The sequence below is a fragment of the Perna viridis genome, chromosome 11 (genome assembly GCF_037379345.1).
Source record: "Perna viridis isolate PV_CMFRI_1.1 ecotype Kerala chromosome 11, ASM3737934v1, whole genome shotgun sequence".
NCBI classification, from domain to species: Eukaryota; Metazoa; Mollusca; class Bivalvia; order Mytilida; family Mytilidae; genus Perna; species Perna viridis.
Window position 1 is genome coordinate 658,661 of NC_142455.1, and position 16,968 is coordinate 675,628.

At 31.6% G+C, this 16,968-nt stretch overlaps 1 protein-coding gene across 14 annotated transcripts; it reads left to right on the forward strand.

The window, feature by feature from the left end:
• The first annotated feature begins 1,569 nt into the window (after nt 1–1,569).
• LOC148602239 (uncharacterized) lies at nt 1,570–15,477 on the forward strand. Of its 14 annotated transcripts, XR_015916269.1 has the most exons (9): nt 1,571–1,748; nt 3,208–3,283; nt 3,837–4,428; nt 4,728–4,848; nt 8,648–8,812; nt 9,982–10,010; nt 11,590–11,790; nt 14,128–14,171; nt 15,360–15,477. XR_015916269.1 is itself a non-coding variant. In XM_088551324.1 (6 exons), the coding sequence occupies exons 3-5, from the start codon at nt 4,307–4,309 to the stop codon at nt 14,173–14,175; spliced, it is 291 nt and encodes a 96-aa protein (XP_088407450.1). In that variant the 5' UTR covers nt 1,570–1,748; nt 3,208–3,283; nt 3,837–4,306; the 3' UTR covers nt 14,176–14,183; nt 15,360–15,477. The 14 variants fall into 14 exon arrangements, 2 of the variants coding, with proteins under 2 accessions (XP_088407450.1, XP_088407451.1); XR_015916268.1 differs by lacking the exon at nt 9,982–10,010 and having other exon boundaries at nt 1,587–1,748; XR_015916271.1 differs by lacking the exons at nt 9,982–10,010; nt 11,590–11,790 and having other exon boundaries at nt 14,128–14,183.
• Nucleotides 15,478–16,968: the final 1,491 nt, after the last annotated feature.

Below are 16,968 nucleotides of genomic sequence, written 5' to 3' on the forward strand. Positions count from 1 at the left end.
AACTACAAATCCGATCCCGATTTTTTTTTTTGGAAGACATTAAGGAATAATAAATAAGTTACTCAAAGAACATCAGTCACATCTCAAAATATGAAATAAAACATGTTAGTAAAAACCTATATAAAAAGAATGTAATCCAGGGACAAAGACTACGCATGGAAAACAGACACACAAAACAAAGAAAATAAAAAACACCCAAAATAATACGTATAAAGCAAGAAAAGTAAATGAGCAACTCGGATTCCCCCCCCCAACAAATAGGGGTATGAACCAGGAGCATTAGTAGGGTAAACTTTCGGGCTTTATTTATTACATTACCATAGAAACTAGAGAGCTTTTAATTCTTTTTAGGTACTTACTGAACTTTTTTTTCCAATAATAATTCTTTTTAGTTATCTACTGAACTTTTGTATCAATGATCTGGTTATATTAACAACACACGGACACTTCTCATTTCAATGTCCAAAAGCTGTTCATTTGTACTATACATACATGTATTTACATTTAGCGGCGAATCTTAGGACTTAGTTTTAACCATGATTACAATAAGTGTACTCATAAATAGAAATATTTTATCTGAGATTATATTACAAGCACTTATGTATCCACTATGTGGATTATTATGTTTTATTTCATTGATATAATTGGCAGAAAAGTCTGACATTGTTTGAATATATTATAAATTTGGGTTTACTTCGATATTTTTAACACAAAACATGATAAGACAAATGGTTCTTGTCTTCAAAAAGGGAAGTAGTGTTTCTCGTAAATTTTTTTTTTGAAGAAATTTAACCTTAGTTTAATCATTGCTGTCCAACTACCAATTGTAAAATATTTATTCCTTCACCGCAAATCATCAAAGTCTAAGACTTATCGGATGCGTATTTACGTTCGATATATGTGTATTTGACACCGCCTATTACATCTGCTGGTTTGTCGTGATTGTCGATAGTCAAAAGGAGAAAACAATAATTTCCACGTACACTAAATGTATTGTCCCAAAGTTAATAACTGTGATTTTATATAAAATAGTAACTTAAGGGAAATAAGGGGCACTAAGATTCGAAATAGCAACTTATTGTTGGACATTATAATTAAAGCTATAAACAATGAAATGAGTGCAACTGAACGGATTTTTAATCATTTGCTAAGACACCAATCATTAATTTAAGTCCAAAAAATACAGTGCAACTGTGTTGACAATTATGCTGATTGTCCTTTAACTGTTGGAAGATATGTTAATGCTCTGCTTGTGTATTTCAAATCGGATGCATTCTCCTACGAAGTTAATTAAATCTAGATTGTATTGTAATTTTGAAAGGAAGTACACAATTTGTCTTTTTAGTTGTGTATATAATAATATTGGAAAATTATATTACGTAAGAAAGTATTTGAAATTTGAATATCTATTCTTGTGTCAAGAAAAACAGTATCCTAAAGTACAACCTTCAAAATAACAAAGGTTCCGCAGTTTAATTTACGTAATAATATTAATTATTTACTGCAGTCTCGTTATTGCCTTCTTAATATAGATGAGATTCAAAGAATACATTGTAAATACTACTTTGATATATCAATACTATTGCTGTTAATTATTAACCTATCGAAAAGAAGTTAATACTTCCTGGTTACAGGTTTGTAATGGAGGATTGAGCTGGCATTGTATAACGGACAAAATGGATTCCAGTTTCCTTAGAAACGTTGTTTTTCTATTGTGTCTGTCAGTTATAAGTCCAACCATGATCAGGGTAAGTTTTGTATTAATCTTTTTCACTTTACTTTGTAGCAGTTCGTGGGGTAAGTATGCATTTCGTCTAAACGATTTGGCATTTTTCATTATAGATAATTGCTAGATTTCGATAAAAATTCAATTAAACTAATTGTCGAAAAAGGGTCACACAAAAATTCGAACAAACAAACCAGCTAATGTGAAGATAAAAAAAATAAATTTTAAATACTCGAGGAACATTTTTTTTAGCAAAAACAGATACTGGCAACATCCCTTCAGCACCTACGTATGAAGTGTTCAGAACTTCATACGTTATGCCTGGGCTTGCCGAAACTACGCAGAGTTTTTGTATCGAGCAAAAACTCTAACAAATAGGCTTCTGTAACAGGGTTATGTTGCTACAAAATTCTTGTTATTTCCAACAGCTTTTTACATTTCAGTGAGGAGCAACGAGTACAAAACTATCATAAAAAAAAGTTATTGCAACATTTGCACATAGTTGTGCCATTTATTTATAAGTAATGGTATCCATTAAAAGTAAAGTTGTTAAAAAAAAAACAATCATAAGCAATATATATATTGGAATATGTTAATCTTATAAGACATCCTGAATATATTCGTATTTTCACATATGAAATGAAAACATTTGGTTTAGAATATTAAGTTGTAAACATGAAAACGATATTTTCTATAACAAAATCCCTGAATATGGACATATCGATAATCTATCAATATTGTGTTTATGGTAAGATACTCATGTATCCCGTCACTGTATTAGAATACATTTGTTTTGAATAAAAACAAATGTTGCATTATTATTTATATGTGTAATAGTCTGCAATGTTGTTTTATATGAATATTTTATGTATTGTGCAATAAAATATTATTTGTTTTACTATTTGACTTGGACCGATTGACAGACGAGCTTTCGGGAACTGGTGATTATATTGCAATCTAGTCGTAATCTTCCATATTCTTTTTCATGCTTGATTAGTACGCACTTCTTTTCTCGTCATCTATTGGTTGGTAATTGTCTCGGGTTAATTTCTTTTTCATTTGAACACTCTTACCTGAGTATCTGAACGGACATGTTGGTTTTTATGTTCATCTGAATCTAGCAACCTATATTCTTATCAACTCAACTTATATACGCATCTGATTTCAACTTAACCATTACTAAGGTTAGTTTCCTTAACATTTCTTGAATAATTGCGCACGTTAATGGTCCAGAAATTAATATTTTACCTCGCATGAAAGTCCGGTATGAATGATTGATTGATTGTGTAACTTTCATAATAATTTGCCTAAACACATAAATCTGTAATAATATTTTACTATGCTTAAATAATAGTGATTAATGATTGATTCATTTAACAGTTCGAGTGGACCGCTCGAAAGTAAAAGTGTAAGTCACACACTGTGGTCATCAAGTATTTTTTTTTAAATGTAAATACAATTTGTGATTTTTGATACTTCAGGTACAATACAGTATTACTGGTGACTATTAATATACCCGTGACCATTTACAAATGTGCCTCTTGCACGATATGTGAGGTAAGCTAAGTGTTTTGTATTCTTGAGTTTTTGCTTTGCTTATGTATTTTTTTACGCTTATTGTATGCACTAAATCGCTTATGCTCTAACGCTGTTGTTTTGCTCTTTCATATGTTTGATTGGACAATTTACCATTTTCTTATAATTTGCTACATTTGAATATGGAGTACCCCCCCCCATCCCCGAGTCAAGCTACATATTGCGCTAGTTGGTTTATACTTCACAAGCAGATTGATGAAACCGTAAATTAAATTTACTCAAATATTATATTTTTTCCTATGATATGTAAATGTACTAAAATATACATTCACACACATGGTTAATTTTTAATGTTATCTTTATGTGCAAGATGCTATTATTCATCTTGTGCTGTATATTGAATATAATTGCATTTTACAGGGCATCAACATTTATTTGCAATAAAGAATAGAACCCTAGAAATTAGAGTTTACTTCTATCAACCCCCTAGAAACAGAGGTTATGACATATGTAACTCACTTAAATGTTGCATTAATAAAAAAAATCATTGATGTTTTTAATTACTTAATTCAAGAGTCTTCTGAAGCCGAAATAGAATGAATGGTTTGACACATTATCAAGAGTCGTTCGGTATTCATTTGAAGTATGGAAAATGGAGTGCAGCCTTGAGTTTAAAGAATTGAGGGAGCCAGAAATTAGGCTTAACACCAACCCTGTCCCGGAATTTATTATTAGTCAGGATGCAGAAAACACCACTCGTCTGGACTTTGAACCTAAGCTGCCGGGTGTCTACTCAATTACATTAGAGACGTAGTATAAATTGAAAAGTTTGATGACGATGAAGGAGAGTGGAGTTTTGCAGCTATTCCTAACGTCAACTCAATTGTGAAATTTGAGTTTAAGCATGGACCAGTTAGTTCATCCATTATAATACCTAGTTGAGAAGCAATATCCGTACAGACACAAAATAAAACATTAGAATTGACAGGAGAAAAAATACGCCACGGCGACTTCCTCAAGATATGGGTTAAGGCTCATGACATTATGAGGAATACAAAAGTAGATTCTGTAGTCATCGGCTTTGATAACTCTCCACCGACAATTTACGACATCTCTAGTGCTGTAGAAAAAAATATCAAAGATGGAAATAACCCCTTTTCAAGCAGGTGAGTCATAATGATATTAAAAAGGAATTTAAATACGTGCTGTCATACAGATTCCTTATAAAATAGTTATCGGCATAAAAAAACAAAAATGTCCAGGAATGGGGATCGGGAAGGACAAATATTTACATCGAATTTAATATCTTTATTCTAAGATTCAAGTAAGCGTGCCTGAAACTGTATATCATTCTCCCAAAACATGCATGCAAGAGCCAATTGTAACCGTTTACTTAAGACACTTTTTATGACATATAAAGTGTATTAACGTAGTATATTTATATATCATCCCCCCTTTTTTTTAGAGTAACGGTAAGGGGTGAGGATCGACACAGCGGAATAAGAAAAGTATCCTACAAATTTATTGAAAAGAACACCCGAGAAATTACGTCACAGCATGACGTTATGATACAGCCAAAACCAAAGGTAAGTAAATCATCATGCAGTCGGCACACAATGATGTAATATAAAACTGTCATTATACAGTAATAACAATTTGGTGGCTAATTTCAATATGAAAATTGTCCTTGTTTTGCATTTAAGCTATACATTCTAATTACTTTTGCAGAAATAAATCTAAGCGTTCCTAATTCGACTGCGAATATTTTGCTTTTTTAACAATAATATCAAAATGTATTTCAAAATTGTTTGTTACGGATAATATCAGGATCCCAAGCTGATCCCGAGGTCCTGATGCTTCCTTTCATTTCCACCACTTGTCCAAGGAAACAACTTGCTGCAAAAGCAATAAATAATTATATAAAGAAGTGTATCCAGAAGGTATGAATCTACAATTCATGTAGAACACTTATAAAATAATATGCATGTATACCGTAAACATGTATTTATAAATTGCCTCAAGGCTTTTGACTTAACTGCATTACCTGAATTGACTCTAATACTTTGATTAAAGTCCTTCAAAAACATTTTAGATGTATTTTTTCATTGCTCTGATACAAAATATGATTTGCATATAGAAAATGTTTATAGTTAGAAAATAATTAAACCAGAAGTACACTTAATCAGAAATGGTATATCCAGATAATAAATGCTTTAGCTTAAATTTTTATATTCATAAACCAAAATAATGTAGTGTATTCTCTTAACAAAATCTGTAAGGAATGAATACGGCATAACGAAGTGTTCATAGTCTTCCAATTGTCTAGAGTAGTGACATAGGTTACTGTTAGTTATTTTAAATTTGTAACATTTTTGCTTTGTTTGGAACAATTTGCTATAACTGTCTCCAACTTAACACTTTTAGTTCATTTTCCTGTAGAGAAAATAATATAAATTCATATATATATATTTTGTCAAATAGTTTTAAAACAATTACTTTCTACTTTCTAGGTTCAAAATTGATAACCAATCACTTCCACTAATAGAGCCTTTCTTTTTCTTAGATACAATGGAGTTGTATAGCAATTTATTTGTTAAATTATTTACATCTTGTATATGTATATGTCCATTCAATTTTTACCCTTGTTGTTTTCAATTCGACCCAAAAACATCTATTTTATTTATATTTAAAATCAACCCCGAAAATGATCCAAATATTTCTATTTCGTTCATTGCTAATTGTACGTCTATTTCGAATTACAAAGTTTAGTAGTATCATCAGCTAACGGAGAAATTTTTATACCATGTGTACCACTATCAAGTCTTATACTTAAACAAAAATATTGTGATTTGCACTTAATCGCTGTTTCATTATTTCGACGGGCAGAACAGATAAAATGGCAGATAGAGGACAACCCCTTGTCTAATGCCCCTTGAGTTTTTATATGTTTAAGATATTCACTTATTATTTATTACAGTTTGAACTTCCGTGTATAAAGTTTTTACCAATCTGATAGAATAGTCATTAAATCTGAAATGTGTTAGAGTAGATAGTTAACATGAAATTTCATTCGAGGAAATGAACAGATTTAGCAAAGTCAACAAAAACTGTAGCACCTTCGATTTTATAAGTTTCTGCATAATCAATTACATCTTTATTTATTGTTGAATCCAATGAATCTATTTTTAACCTGTTTGATCTTCATTTATGATATTTGTTTATAGTTTCTTACGTCCTTGGGCCAGAACATGTTAAAGGATCTAAGGATCAACATTTAGCTGTATTGAATTTACATATTCTGTTTCTTTTAGCACTGAATTATTAAATTTACAGTAACCTACACCTTTACCAGTTGAGTTTAATTTGAAATTAATAAACACACTATGATGCTAAGTGGTGTTTTTTGCAGCAATCTATCAGCGGGAAAAAAATAATTTCTTAATAATAACATGTCTATCCCGCTTAGCTGTGTTTTATCTTTTTTTTACTTCTTTTTTTAAAAAATGCTGCCACTAATCTACTAATTTATTTTTCTTCCTGTATTTGCTTAAAACTGTTTACTGGTTGTGTAATTTGAGAATTGGGAGAGCTTTTCCTATCTTTTGTTTTCAGTGTATCATTCAAGTCTCTCTCTATTACCGGGATTCCTACTTTGTGTTCCGACATGTGTTCATACATGTACAATCAAGCTTTTTGGAAAAAAAACTTTTTTGCGCAGATCTACAATGTAACGCATTTGATGTTATTACATATATATCATCATCTATTTCAACATTCACTATAATACTATTCTTCCTTCATCATCCTCAAATTTATCAGGAAGCTCATAGTTCAATATTATGTTTATAAGAAATGCCATCGGATCCTAGCACTCGATCTGTGACTACAAAACATATCAAAATGTGTCTTGTTTCTGATATCTTGCTCCATATGTTCATTAAATGCGTTTCTTGTTAAAAAAACAAAACAAAAAAAACGCGGCATTTTTGTGATTTCATCCATTTAAATACCATATTTCTTTTATCTTTATTTTTAACCCCATTTACGTTTAAAGTTATCAAATTTATTAAAGACTGTTCTGCCATAAAAATGAATTGCAAAAGCATGTAATTCAAACTCACCACGAGTTATCACATATCATATATTATTCAGTACATAAATTACAAGTAAAATCGCTACATCTATATTTATACAAAATGCAAGAAATTTGAACGTACACATGAGGATTGTGCGTTCTAAAACAAACTAATTTCCCCCAAGTACGACAGTTCTTTATTACCTTCAGGATTGTTCATATATATCACCCACATTTTGTTAATACGTTGAATACCTTTAACGGTGCTGGTTTCAACTACTTGCCAATAGCCGTATACACCTCTACCTGTGTATCAAACATTACCAAATATGTCAATATCTATGATAGGCTCTACAGTATTTGGTCATTACTTGTATCAGGGTCATTGTCACTATTGGGGTATGTGTTGCTTTTGTAACCGATGCATACGACGCCATTGTTTCAGCGTTTTGTTTACTATCACAAGAATAATTGTTTATATATTTGATAGGCCTTTACCAGGAGATAAATCACCTTCCCGACATTCTATATCATCGTTAGGTCTACTTACACCGACGCTAGCTATTTTGTTACCTCAGAATATAACTTAAAATCACAAATGTTATCAGAGCTTCCCTTAAACACCTTAGTACAACAATCCATGATCTTGTCCATTAGAGTCAAGTTTCGACAACTAAAAACTACCGGAACCCAAAAACTCCGATGATTCAAAAATGCGTTTTATTTCCTTTTTAATCTGACAAAAGGATGATGACAATAATGCTTTTATTTTAGAGTTAATAGCGGTATGAACGAAAATGATTACTTGAGTCCAATTAGGACTAGTTTTGCTTTATTTTAGTACTTCACAGTAGTTCAAAATTACATACATATTTAGCGAAAGCATCATATTTGTACAAGCAAATATTAATATCTGAATATGAAGTGCTTTATATTAAAAGTGTAACTTTTTTTTAGTTTTAGAAATATCCCTTGCTTAAGATATTTGACAGTGAAATTCCCAAATTATTTCATGTAGCAAACGACGAGAATATATCCCGTAAGATTTCTACAGTAACAGTAATTTACATATCCCGAATGGGATTTGTTAAGTTTTTTTACCAGGCATTATACAGTATCAATTGTGATTTTCATAAGCATATCTCTTATTTTAGCAACATGTATTCACCATATTTAATTACTGTACTTTTTTTACATATTGTACATATTTCTGGTTCCCTGCTAATTCAATACTTTATATGGTAAGTCTCATATTAATTATCAGTTGTAGCATTTTCATTCGGAACTTCTGGTTTTTTCTTTTACTGAAGGTAAAGAGCAGAAATATAGCGGGAAATCATGGTTTTCAGCTCTTCAATTGTGAGATAATAGGGAACATTTCAAAATATCCATAGAAACAAGATGGCGGATAAATAATACGTTCAGTGCAAAATTCTCGTAGGAAGAATAAATTTTGAATTTTTTCAATCTCGGAGGTAAGAATTTGTTTTGTTTGTTTGTTGGGATTTAACGTCCGAACAGCAATATTTCAGCTATATTCAGACAATGAACATGAAATGGATGACAAAATGAACATGAAATGAAAAAAAAAAGGATGGGACACAAGGACAATATACTTGACAAATTTTGATTGCCACTGGAAAAAGGAGGGATGGGTAAGGTCGGGCAATTTAACCTCCTGTGGCGGAGCGCAAAGGTTCCTACTCCTATCGAATACCACAGCAGGGTTCTTTAACGTGCAAGGAACGTGGCATCTTTCCCAACACGGTGCACCACTATGGTTTGCGGTCAGGTTTTCCGTATTATAGCCTGACAACCCCAACATGTAACACGCCAGGGGTACCCCATTCCAGCACCTCGGGCACACATCCCAATTGCTCTGTGGGCAGAGCGCCTAGCCCCCGGCTAGGTTTCTGAGCATTATTTAGTCGCCTTATACGACAAGCTTAGTGATGCTGCAGGCCTATTCTTTTAACACCCGGACCTGCACGGGGCCGGAGGTATGAACGAGAAATAATTGTATGAGAATCGTAGTACAGAACGACATGAATAAAATGGCAAGTTTTGAAAGGAACCGTCGAGTAATTAAAAAAAAATAAATAAACGCAAAAACCGCAAACAATCTGAGGTGACTTGGAGTATAATGTTCCCCAATTCGGATAACGATTTTAATGTAATCACCTACGGATCACGCTATCTAATATATGTTTCTATAAAACTCTTTACAGGCTATCCGTTTGTAATTATTTTGTTTTTCAACAATAGTTGATACTGATGTATAATCAGTAGAGATAGTTTTTGATATAAAACAACAGAAAATTCATTTGATGCTTTATCTTTTAGGAATCCAGGTTTTTGTGCATCCTTTACTCTTTCTGTAGAAACAGAAACTATAAGAAAACTTGTCATAAAAACATTTACCATTGCTTAAGTATTTAATAAGCACTGACATTTCTCATTTTGTTTGGACATTTCTTTTTTATTCATGGTGACAGTTGTGAACAACGACCAGACTGTTACTGCATTAATCATAATTGTTTTGAACAAAAAACTGTTTTGGAAATGAACGATTGTTGGCTTATGGTTTCTATTGATAGAGTCAAAGAAAATGTTTATGAACTTGATATTACATTATATAACTCAGCTATGTTGTCAATGTAACGTGCTGTTGAGGTATGTTAAAACCTGAATGATATGAGTGTTTTGAGTTGCATGTACTTGTGTAAGTTCTATTAATGTTTATTATATATCAATGACAGCCTGTTAATGTGTAAGTTAACTTTGCTTTCAACAACATCTGTTAATGAGATTTTTTGTTAAAGATTATATGATCCATTTTAATTCCGGTGACACACACAAGGAAAAAGAGAATAAAGTTTGTCTGAATTTTTATTTAGCTTGGAATATTTGATAAATTCCAAGAATGTAAGTAGTTTCATATCAGCTTTTTCTTCTCTCTTTAATTCTTTATCAGAGACATTTTATGATGTTGCAATATTACAGTTTCCTGTCATGATTGACACATTTAAAATCAAACACCATACCAAATATATTCCAAATCTTTTCGTATTGTACTTATGAGATAAACATTATTGGGTAGTCTGTACTTTTGCGAAAAAAAAGTCCACTAATTATTGCTAAACATCTCAAACTTCTATAACGTTATTGTTGTGCTGGATCAATGGTTAAATTGCATTTGATTGTAACGAAACAAGTTGTTTTGTTTTATTACATTATGCATAATGAGCATACTTTCTAGAAGCTGTAAAGAACGAGCTGCATACCTGTTAGAACGATAGTCTTTCTTACAAAAGTCCTCACTGAAGACCCGTGATTTCTTTCATGAATTTTGGAAAATATTTTACAATGATAAAGAACAAATTCTCTTACGAGTGTAAGGTTTCTTAAAGCACGCATATCTTAATATAAATTGCGGTCAAACCACTCTTTCTTTCATGCAAACCAAATGGCACTTCTTTGAAATTACTAATATATGCGATATATATTTTAGCTACGTATTTGAAAATTCTTGGATATGATATTTAATTGGTAGAAAATGTACTTGCCTTGCAAACAACAGCACAAAATATATCGACAGGTTCTGGAGTTCATAACTGGTTAAATGTGAAATTCATTTGTGTAATTTAATTCCTTGTTTCAACGGATAACATGCTTTTAGAAAAACAAAGGACGCTTACCCTATCGGTGCACCTGATCCATGTTCCCAGTTTTTAGTTGAATCCAAGTTGCTCATTTACTTGTGTTGCGTTGTATGTATTATTTTAGTTACTTTATGTTCTTTGTTGTGTTTGTCTCTTTTCCATATCTGGTCTTTGTCCCTGGATTACATTCTTTTGATTTCCACTAGAATCTTGGTTCCCTTGACTACTCTTTCAATTCATTCTATCTGCTTCATCTCAATGAAAAAGCCCCTAATAATCGGATGAGACCTTTGATACTTGATCATTACGCTATAACGAAACTTTAAAACAGCAAGACAAAAACATAATAATTCTTTTACAAAATTTTAGTATAAAACAAACAGTACAGAAATAAATGAAAAATGACGTAAAAGATATCATAGGTGAATACAGTTTTGTGACCAGATTTATAAGTCGAAGGTTAAGATCATACGTCAAAATTACAACAAGGTCAATGCATTTGGTTTGAACGGTCAATTGATCGTTGAATAGATAAACCTCTAATTTTTTCGATAACAAAAATTAAGTTGTACAAACCCATTGTTTTTCAGACAACAGCCCGACCGACATCATCGTTGACAGCATCACCCAAACCTCTGTTCTTATCAGTCATACGCGTTATGAACGCACTGGAATCAAAATCCGTCTAAAAATAACACATCATTTGATTACTTAACAGAGGATAATGCTACGTCATATGAGATTGCAGGCCTATTGTGGTCAACATTTTACCAGTTTGAGATGTACACGAAGTATGGAAACGAAACAGTTTTCAGATGGAGTGGGCCATTTGCTTTGCATAGCTTTACAACAACGGACATATTTAAGCTTTTTAGAATTATTGTCCCTTAAAGGACAAAAATGGCAATTTTATCCAATTTCTTCGAAAATATGATAGATTAAGTTTATAACTTTTATTTGATGAAAAAATTCCAATGAAAAGGCCTACTTAGGTCCAAGGGTCATCAAAGTTGTAGGACGCCTCCTTAACTTGTTAAAGGTATTGCCCTTGAAGGGCAATTATTAAACCAGGTGAGCGATTCAGGCTCTTGTGAGCCTCTTGTTTTGTATTTCGGACGCAATGCGACTAATATAGAATTATTCTAACTTTGAAATTAAAAACACTGCAATTAATTCTGCTGTCATAAGTTCTAGCTTTGTATATATTAAGATGGAGATTTACCACATTTCCAACGAACGTGATACAATGAAATATGCAGAAATACAGAAACATACCGGCTATTTTGACCTTCATTATGAAACAGAAACTAGAGGGGGACTTTTAAGCGTTAGATGGGGCTTCTCGTTGAAAGTGGTCTATTAACTCTTTTTTAGTTCCTAACTATCGAATAAGATCTTGAATCTTAACGCTTGCTTCGTTTTGTTACATCGAAACTACAGACATTAAGCAAACACCTAAATGCAGTTTGTAAGTTGGTCACAAAATTTCAACCCCAGTAGAGAGGAAATTAAGCAATAACATTACGTAAAGGGTTTTCATACTCGTGTACTATTATTAGTAATGCAGTTAGATCATCATTAGTACAACTTCATGCATTATAATATATCTAACATGCTTTTGCTAATACTAACAAATATTATCATGATTATACGATTTTGCTTTCAATGTATGTTTTTGTATTTTGTTATTAATTAAATAAATTGTATAGATCACATATATTTTCTAGAATAACGTAAATGTTAATCATACAACGTCTGCTTTAATAATTTTAATTGTGTAGCTTTGTTTATTTGTATGCTTGTTTTTATTATTTCTTATATGTGTTGTAGTTTGTCCGACTCATTAATTTTGAATGTATTGCTTTGATTTATCATTTTTAAGATACTGTTCAATATATAGTAAGAACAACCGATTATCAGAAAATAGAAAATGTTTCAAATGTTTTTCTCATTTTATTATCTTTTAATAGAAAGGAAAACACGGCTGAAACTTTGTGTTTATGACATGAAGTTCTTTTGTTATTGTTCACTTTTGTTTTATTGCCAAAATTAATTACTCAAAGTTTAAGCCATCAACTTCTTATGATCTTACTTATCCAATACAAAACTTATATAAACTGTTACTATCGGACACATTTTATTTATTATCTTTTTCGTGTACGCCTGATAAAAAAAAAACAGAATGGACCAGGAATTTCCTGAAGAAGTAGTTGAAACATTCATGATAAAAATGTTAGATGATATGCTTAGTCACAGCGTCCAGTGAAAGAAGTTCTAAAATATAAAGAGTAATTAATTCAATGAGTCTGTCTTTCATGTTTGCTGCCTTCTAAAAAAAATAATACAAGTATGAAATCTCAAAGTTTTTCGGCTACTGTGAAAGGTATCAAAACGCTCTCCAGCGTATCTGAAATTATATTGGACATTACCAGAATACAATTTTGCAAGGCATTTATCCTCGATGTGAAGTTATGAAGTAAAACAATTATTTGTGATATTTTTCAGTATACATTTTTTAAAAATTTTCAAACTTAATTCAAATAGTCCAATGGAGCATCTTTTTTCAGGAAACACGCATACATTTCAATATATTTGACCTTAAAATGGTGAATTTTATAGTGAATGTTAACAGCAGCGTTGCAAACTATTGTTTCGAGCAACAAAATTTACCATTAACTCTCAGGTATTTGCCTGTTAGACACTATTAGTACATGTACATCGAACACGTTAATTTTAGACCAGGCCAAATTTAACTTGAAATATGTTGATACATGGAAATATCGAATTGAGTTAATAATGGTTGGAGAAATATTTTAGAACCAAATCATTAGTTAACTTCATATAAACAGAATACACAGTGTTATCACTTAGTTTAATTTCGGAATTCTATCTAGAATTTTCGTTTTCGCTGAGTTCATTAACTGATTTCAAGCCATCAAGACCACCCCTCTGGATTGTTAGATTCAAATGTGTACACACCAAACCCCTTACCACAGACTCTGATCACACCATTAAATGTCTGTTAACTTTTGAAATGTTTTCAAATTTGTATGTTTTCCGGTACATAGAACATTTCAGATAGATATCAATACTAACTTTTCTCCTGAAAAAGTGCTCTCTGTTTGTAGGTTTTCAGCCCCGGATTTATGACAGCAAATTTACTGGACAGATGGTGAGACTAATGGTAGTCATATCATTGACATTTGTTTTCTCTCAAAATGTATATATGCTATATATTTATATGTTATATGGAATTTTCTCAAGGATGTTGTAATTCCGTGTCCTGTATTTTAGGACATTTAATTCTATATCTGTTTTATTTGTTATTCTTAATTAATTTTGCGTTCTTCGGAGGATAGTTGTTATTTTGCTAGGTCGCCTCTCTGTGAGATGTGAATAAAAAGATGACTCGCAAGCGTCATGATTATTTGCACTAATGGTAAATATTTTCTCTAAATTTGGCATCGTCATAACAAAAGACCTTCCAAAATTGGGAACACTAATTAATTAAGACTTTTCCCCATATCCGGTATACATTATTTGGGGTAAAATGGCAGGTCACACGGTAAAGCGCAAGGGGGGATTTGCACCCGGGAAATCGTTTTGTATGGATTTAAGTAAATTAGATGCCTATATTTTTTTCACGAAAAAATCTAAGAAACAAACAAACAAACAAACAAACAAAACAAAAACAAAAACAAAAAACAAAAAAAAACTCCCGGAGTGAATTAAGTAAGCGTTCCCTATTGAAAGTTTGGAATATCATGTAAGTCTGGACAAACGACTTTTTCTATTTATGTAAAAAATGGTTGATAATTGGAAGAAAGCGCCAGGTAAACATTGTTAGATAGGAGTAATTGCTTTGAGGAATACCCAGTGTCTATTAATAAAAGTTTGGGTTATTATTCATTATTATGAGAAACCCATCCGACATATCAATATCAAAATAAAAAAAGAAAGATAGCAGGGTCATTCAATTCAGGAATTCGGACTAAAGGTGTGTATAGCCAGACTCTAAACAGTTGCTATGAGGGAACCCTTAGCTCAATTTTGATTCTCTCTTGATTCCATTCTTCCGTTTGTGATTCATTGGTGACAAGCTTAATTTGTTTTTTTTTTTCATGCCGCTGCAAAAACCAACCGCAGAAATGTCGACATTACCGGGAACTGTGTACCTAAGAACGTACGGTCAAAGGGGGATAATTCGAACGGCAACCTCAATTCATTATGGCGCGTAATCGTCATCTTCTTTGGTTAAGTAACAATTGCACATAATGTTGAGAGAACAAAAGTGAATTGCCATTATTTATATATTTATTTCAAATTCTAATTTGAGTAATTGCTTTTATTTCTTCTTCAGAAACTACGTGTAGTAAACCAAAAAGAAATGTAAACAAAACAGTATATGCCTGGAGATGAAGAGTGACATATTCTTCCAAAGATGCTTTTTATTACGTATTAAAATCGATTTTAATTTATTAGAGTTCGAATTGTTCTTGAACCTGACCATTACTCATCTTTAGGGATCGAGGCTATGTTTTGTCTTTTTATTTATAAACCTTATAAGATGTAAGTCTATTTATCTTCCACATTTTAGAGTTCTAAATTGTCATTATCGATTATCTAAGAAGGTCATTGAAATATCTAACATTAAGACCATTTAAGCAATACTATTTAATTCAACATTTTGTCAATACAAAATGAGGGATTAGAACATATGCATTAACTCGCGGGAATTTTTGGATAAATAACATGCTTTTGATAATCCCGTAGAAAGTGTGGACAGTTACGATTTCCCCACAGTTTACATCACACCACATCTCCTTTAAACGACTTAGTGTCTCGTTATAACGACATAGATAACTCGTTTAAACGACTTTGTATCTCGTTTTAACGACATAGCTAACAACGCCAGTTATGTCGTTATAACGAGATACTAAGTTGTTTAAAAGAGTTACTATGTCGTTGTAACGAGATACCAAGTCGTTTAAACGAGTTAATATGTCGTTATAACGAGATACTAAGTTGTTTAAAAGAGTTACTATGTTGTTGTAACGAGATATATTTGCTATAATATAAAATGTCATGTTTCTTAGATGAACGAGACAATATAAGGACGTGATTATTTCAGTAAATTTTTTCTTGACAATATTTATATCCGATAGGCGAAAAAAATGTATAGGCACATTTTAGGAATTCCAATGGGCACAAATTGTGCTTTGATAACAGATCTATTTCTGTTTTGTTCTGGATCTTAGTTTATGGCCAATTTTCATAAAGATCCTTCTCAATCTGAATGGACAAATTTCATAATATTTATCGCTACCTTGAAATTTTTGAGCTGAATAACCTTGAGTTTTCAAGTACACTGTTGAAATTGGCTTTGATTTTAAGCTAATATGGAGTTTTAATTGTCCTTTTCTGGATTTTGATGTTTCCATTTCCTATTTTTATATTAAGTTGAGAAAAGGGTACGTTGTTTTTTTCAACCACAATGATTTTGAAGTACTCTAAGTCTGCAGATGTTAACGTTACTAGAATATTAAAATTTCTGGTTGCAAATATTTTCGTCGAATTTGAAGGACATATATATTTTATTGCATTTTTAGTTCGTGACTATCTATAAACAGTTACATTTCGTAGACTTTTTTTATTTTGATATAGATCTTCCTCAGAATTTTAATTTTGTTAATGAGAGGATACTTCTTAAATGTAAAATACCACCATATATACTATTCATACATAATAAGATCGGTGTTATTTTGTTCTGTTCTTTTCGCTTTTACATTTATTAATCATAATTTCTCGATTATCAGATTGTTTTGCTATTTGTGCATATCATTCGTACATTTGTTTTAAAATTCATTGTCGTAATTCCGTTTATTTTTGGCTTTATATGTCGTATTTGCAATATAACATTATCTTGTTGGCTCTGTAATTCATTTTTACCTACGTCGCTAAAGGTTGAA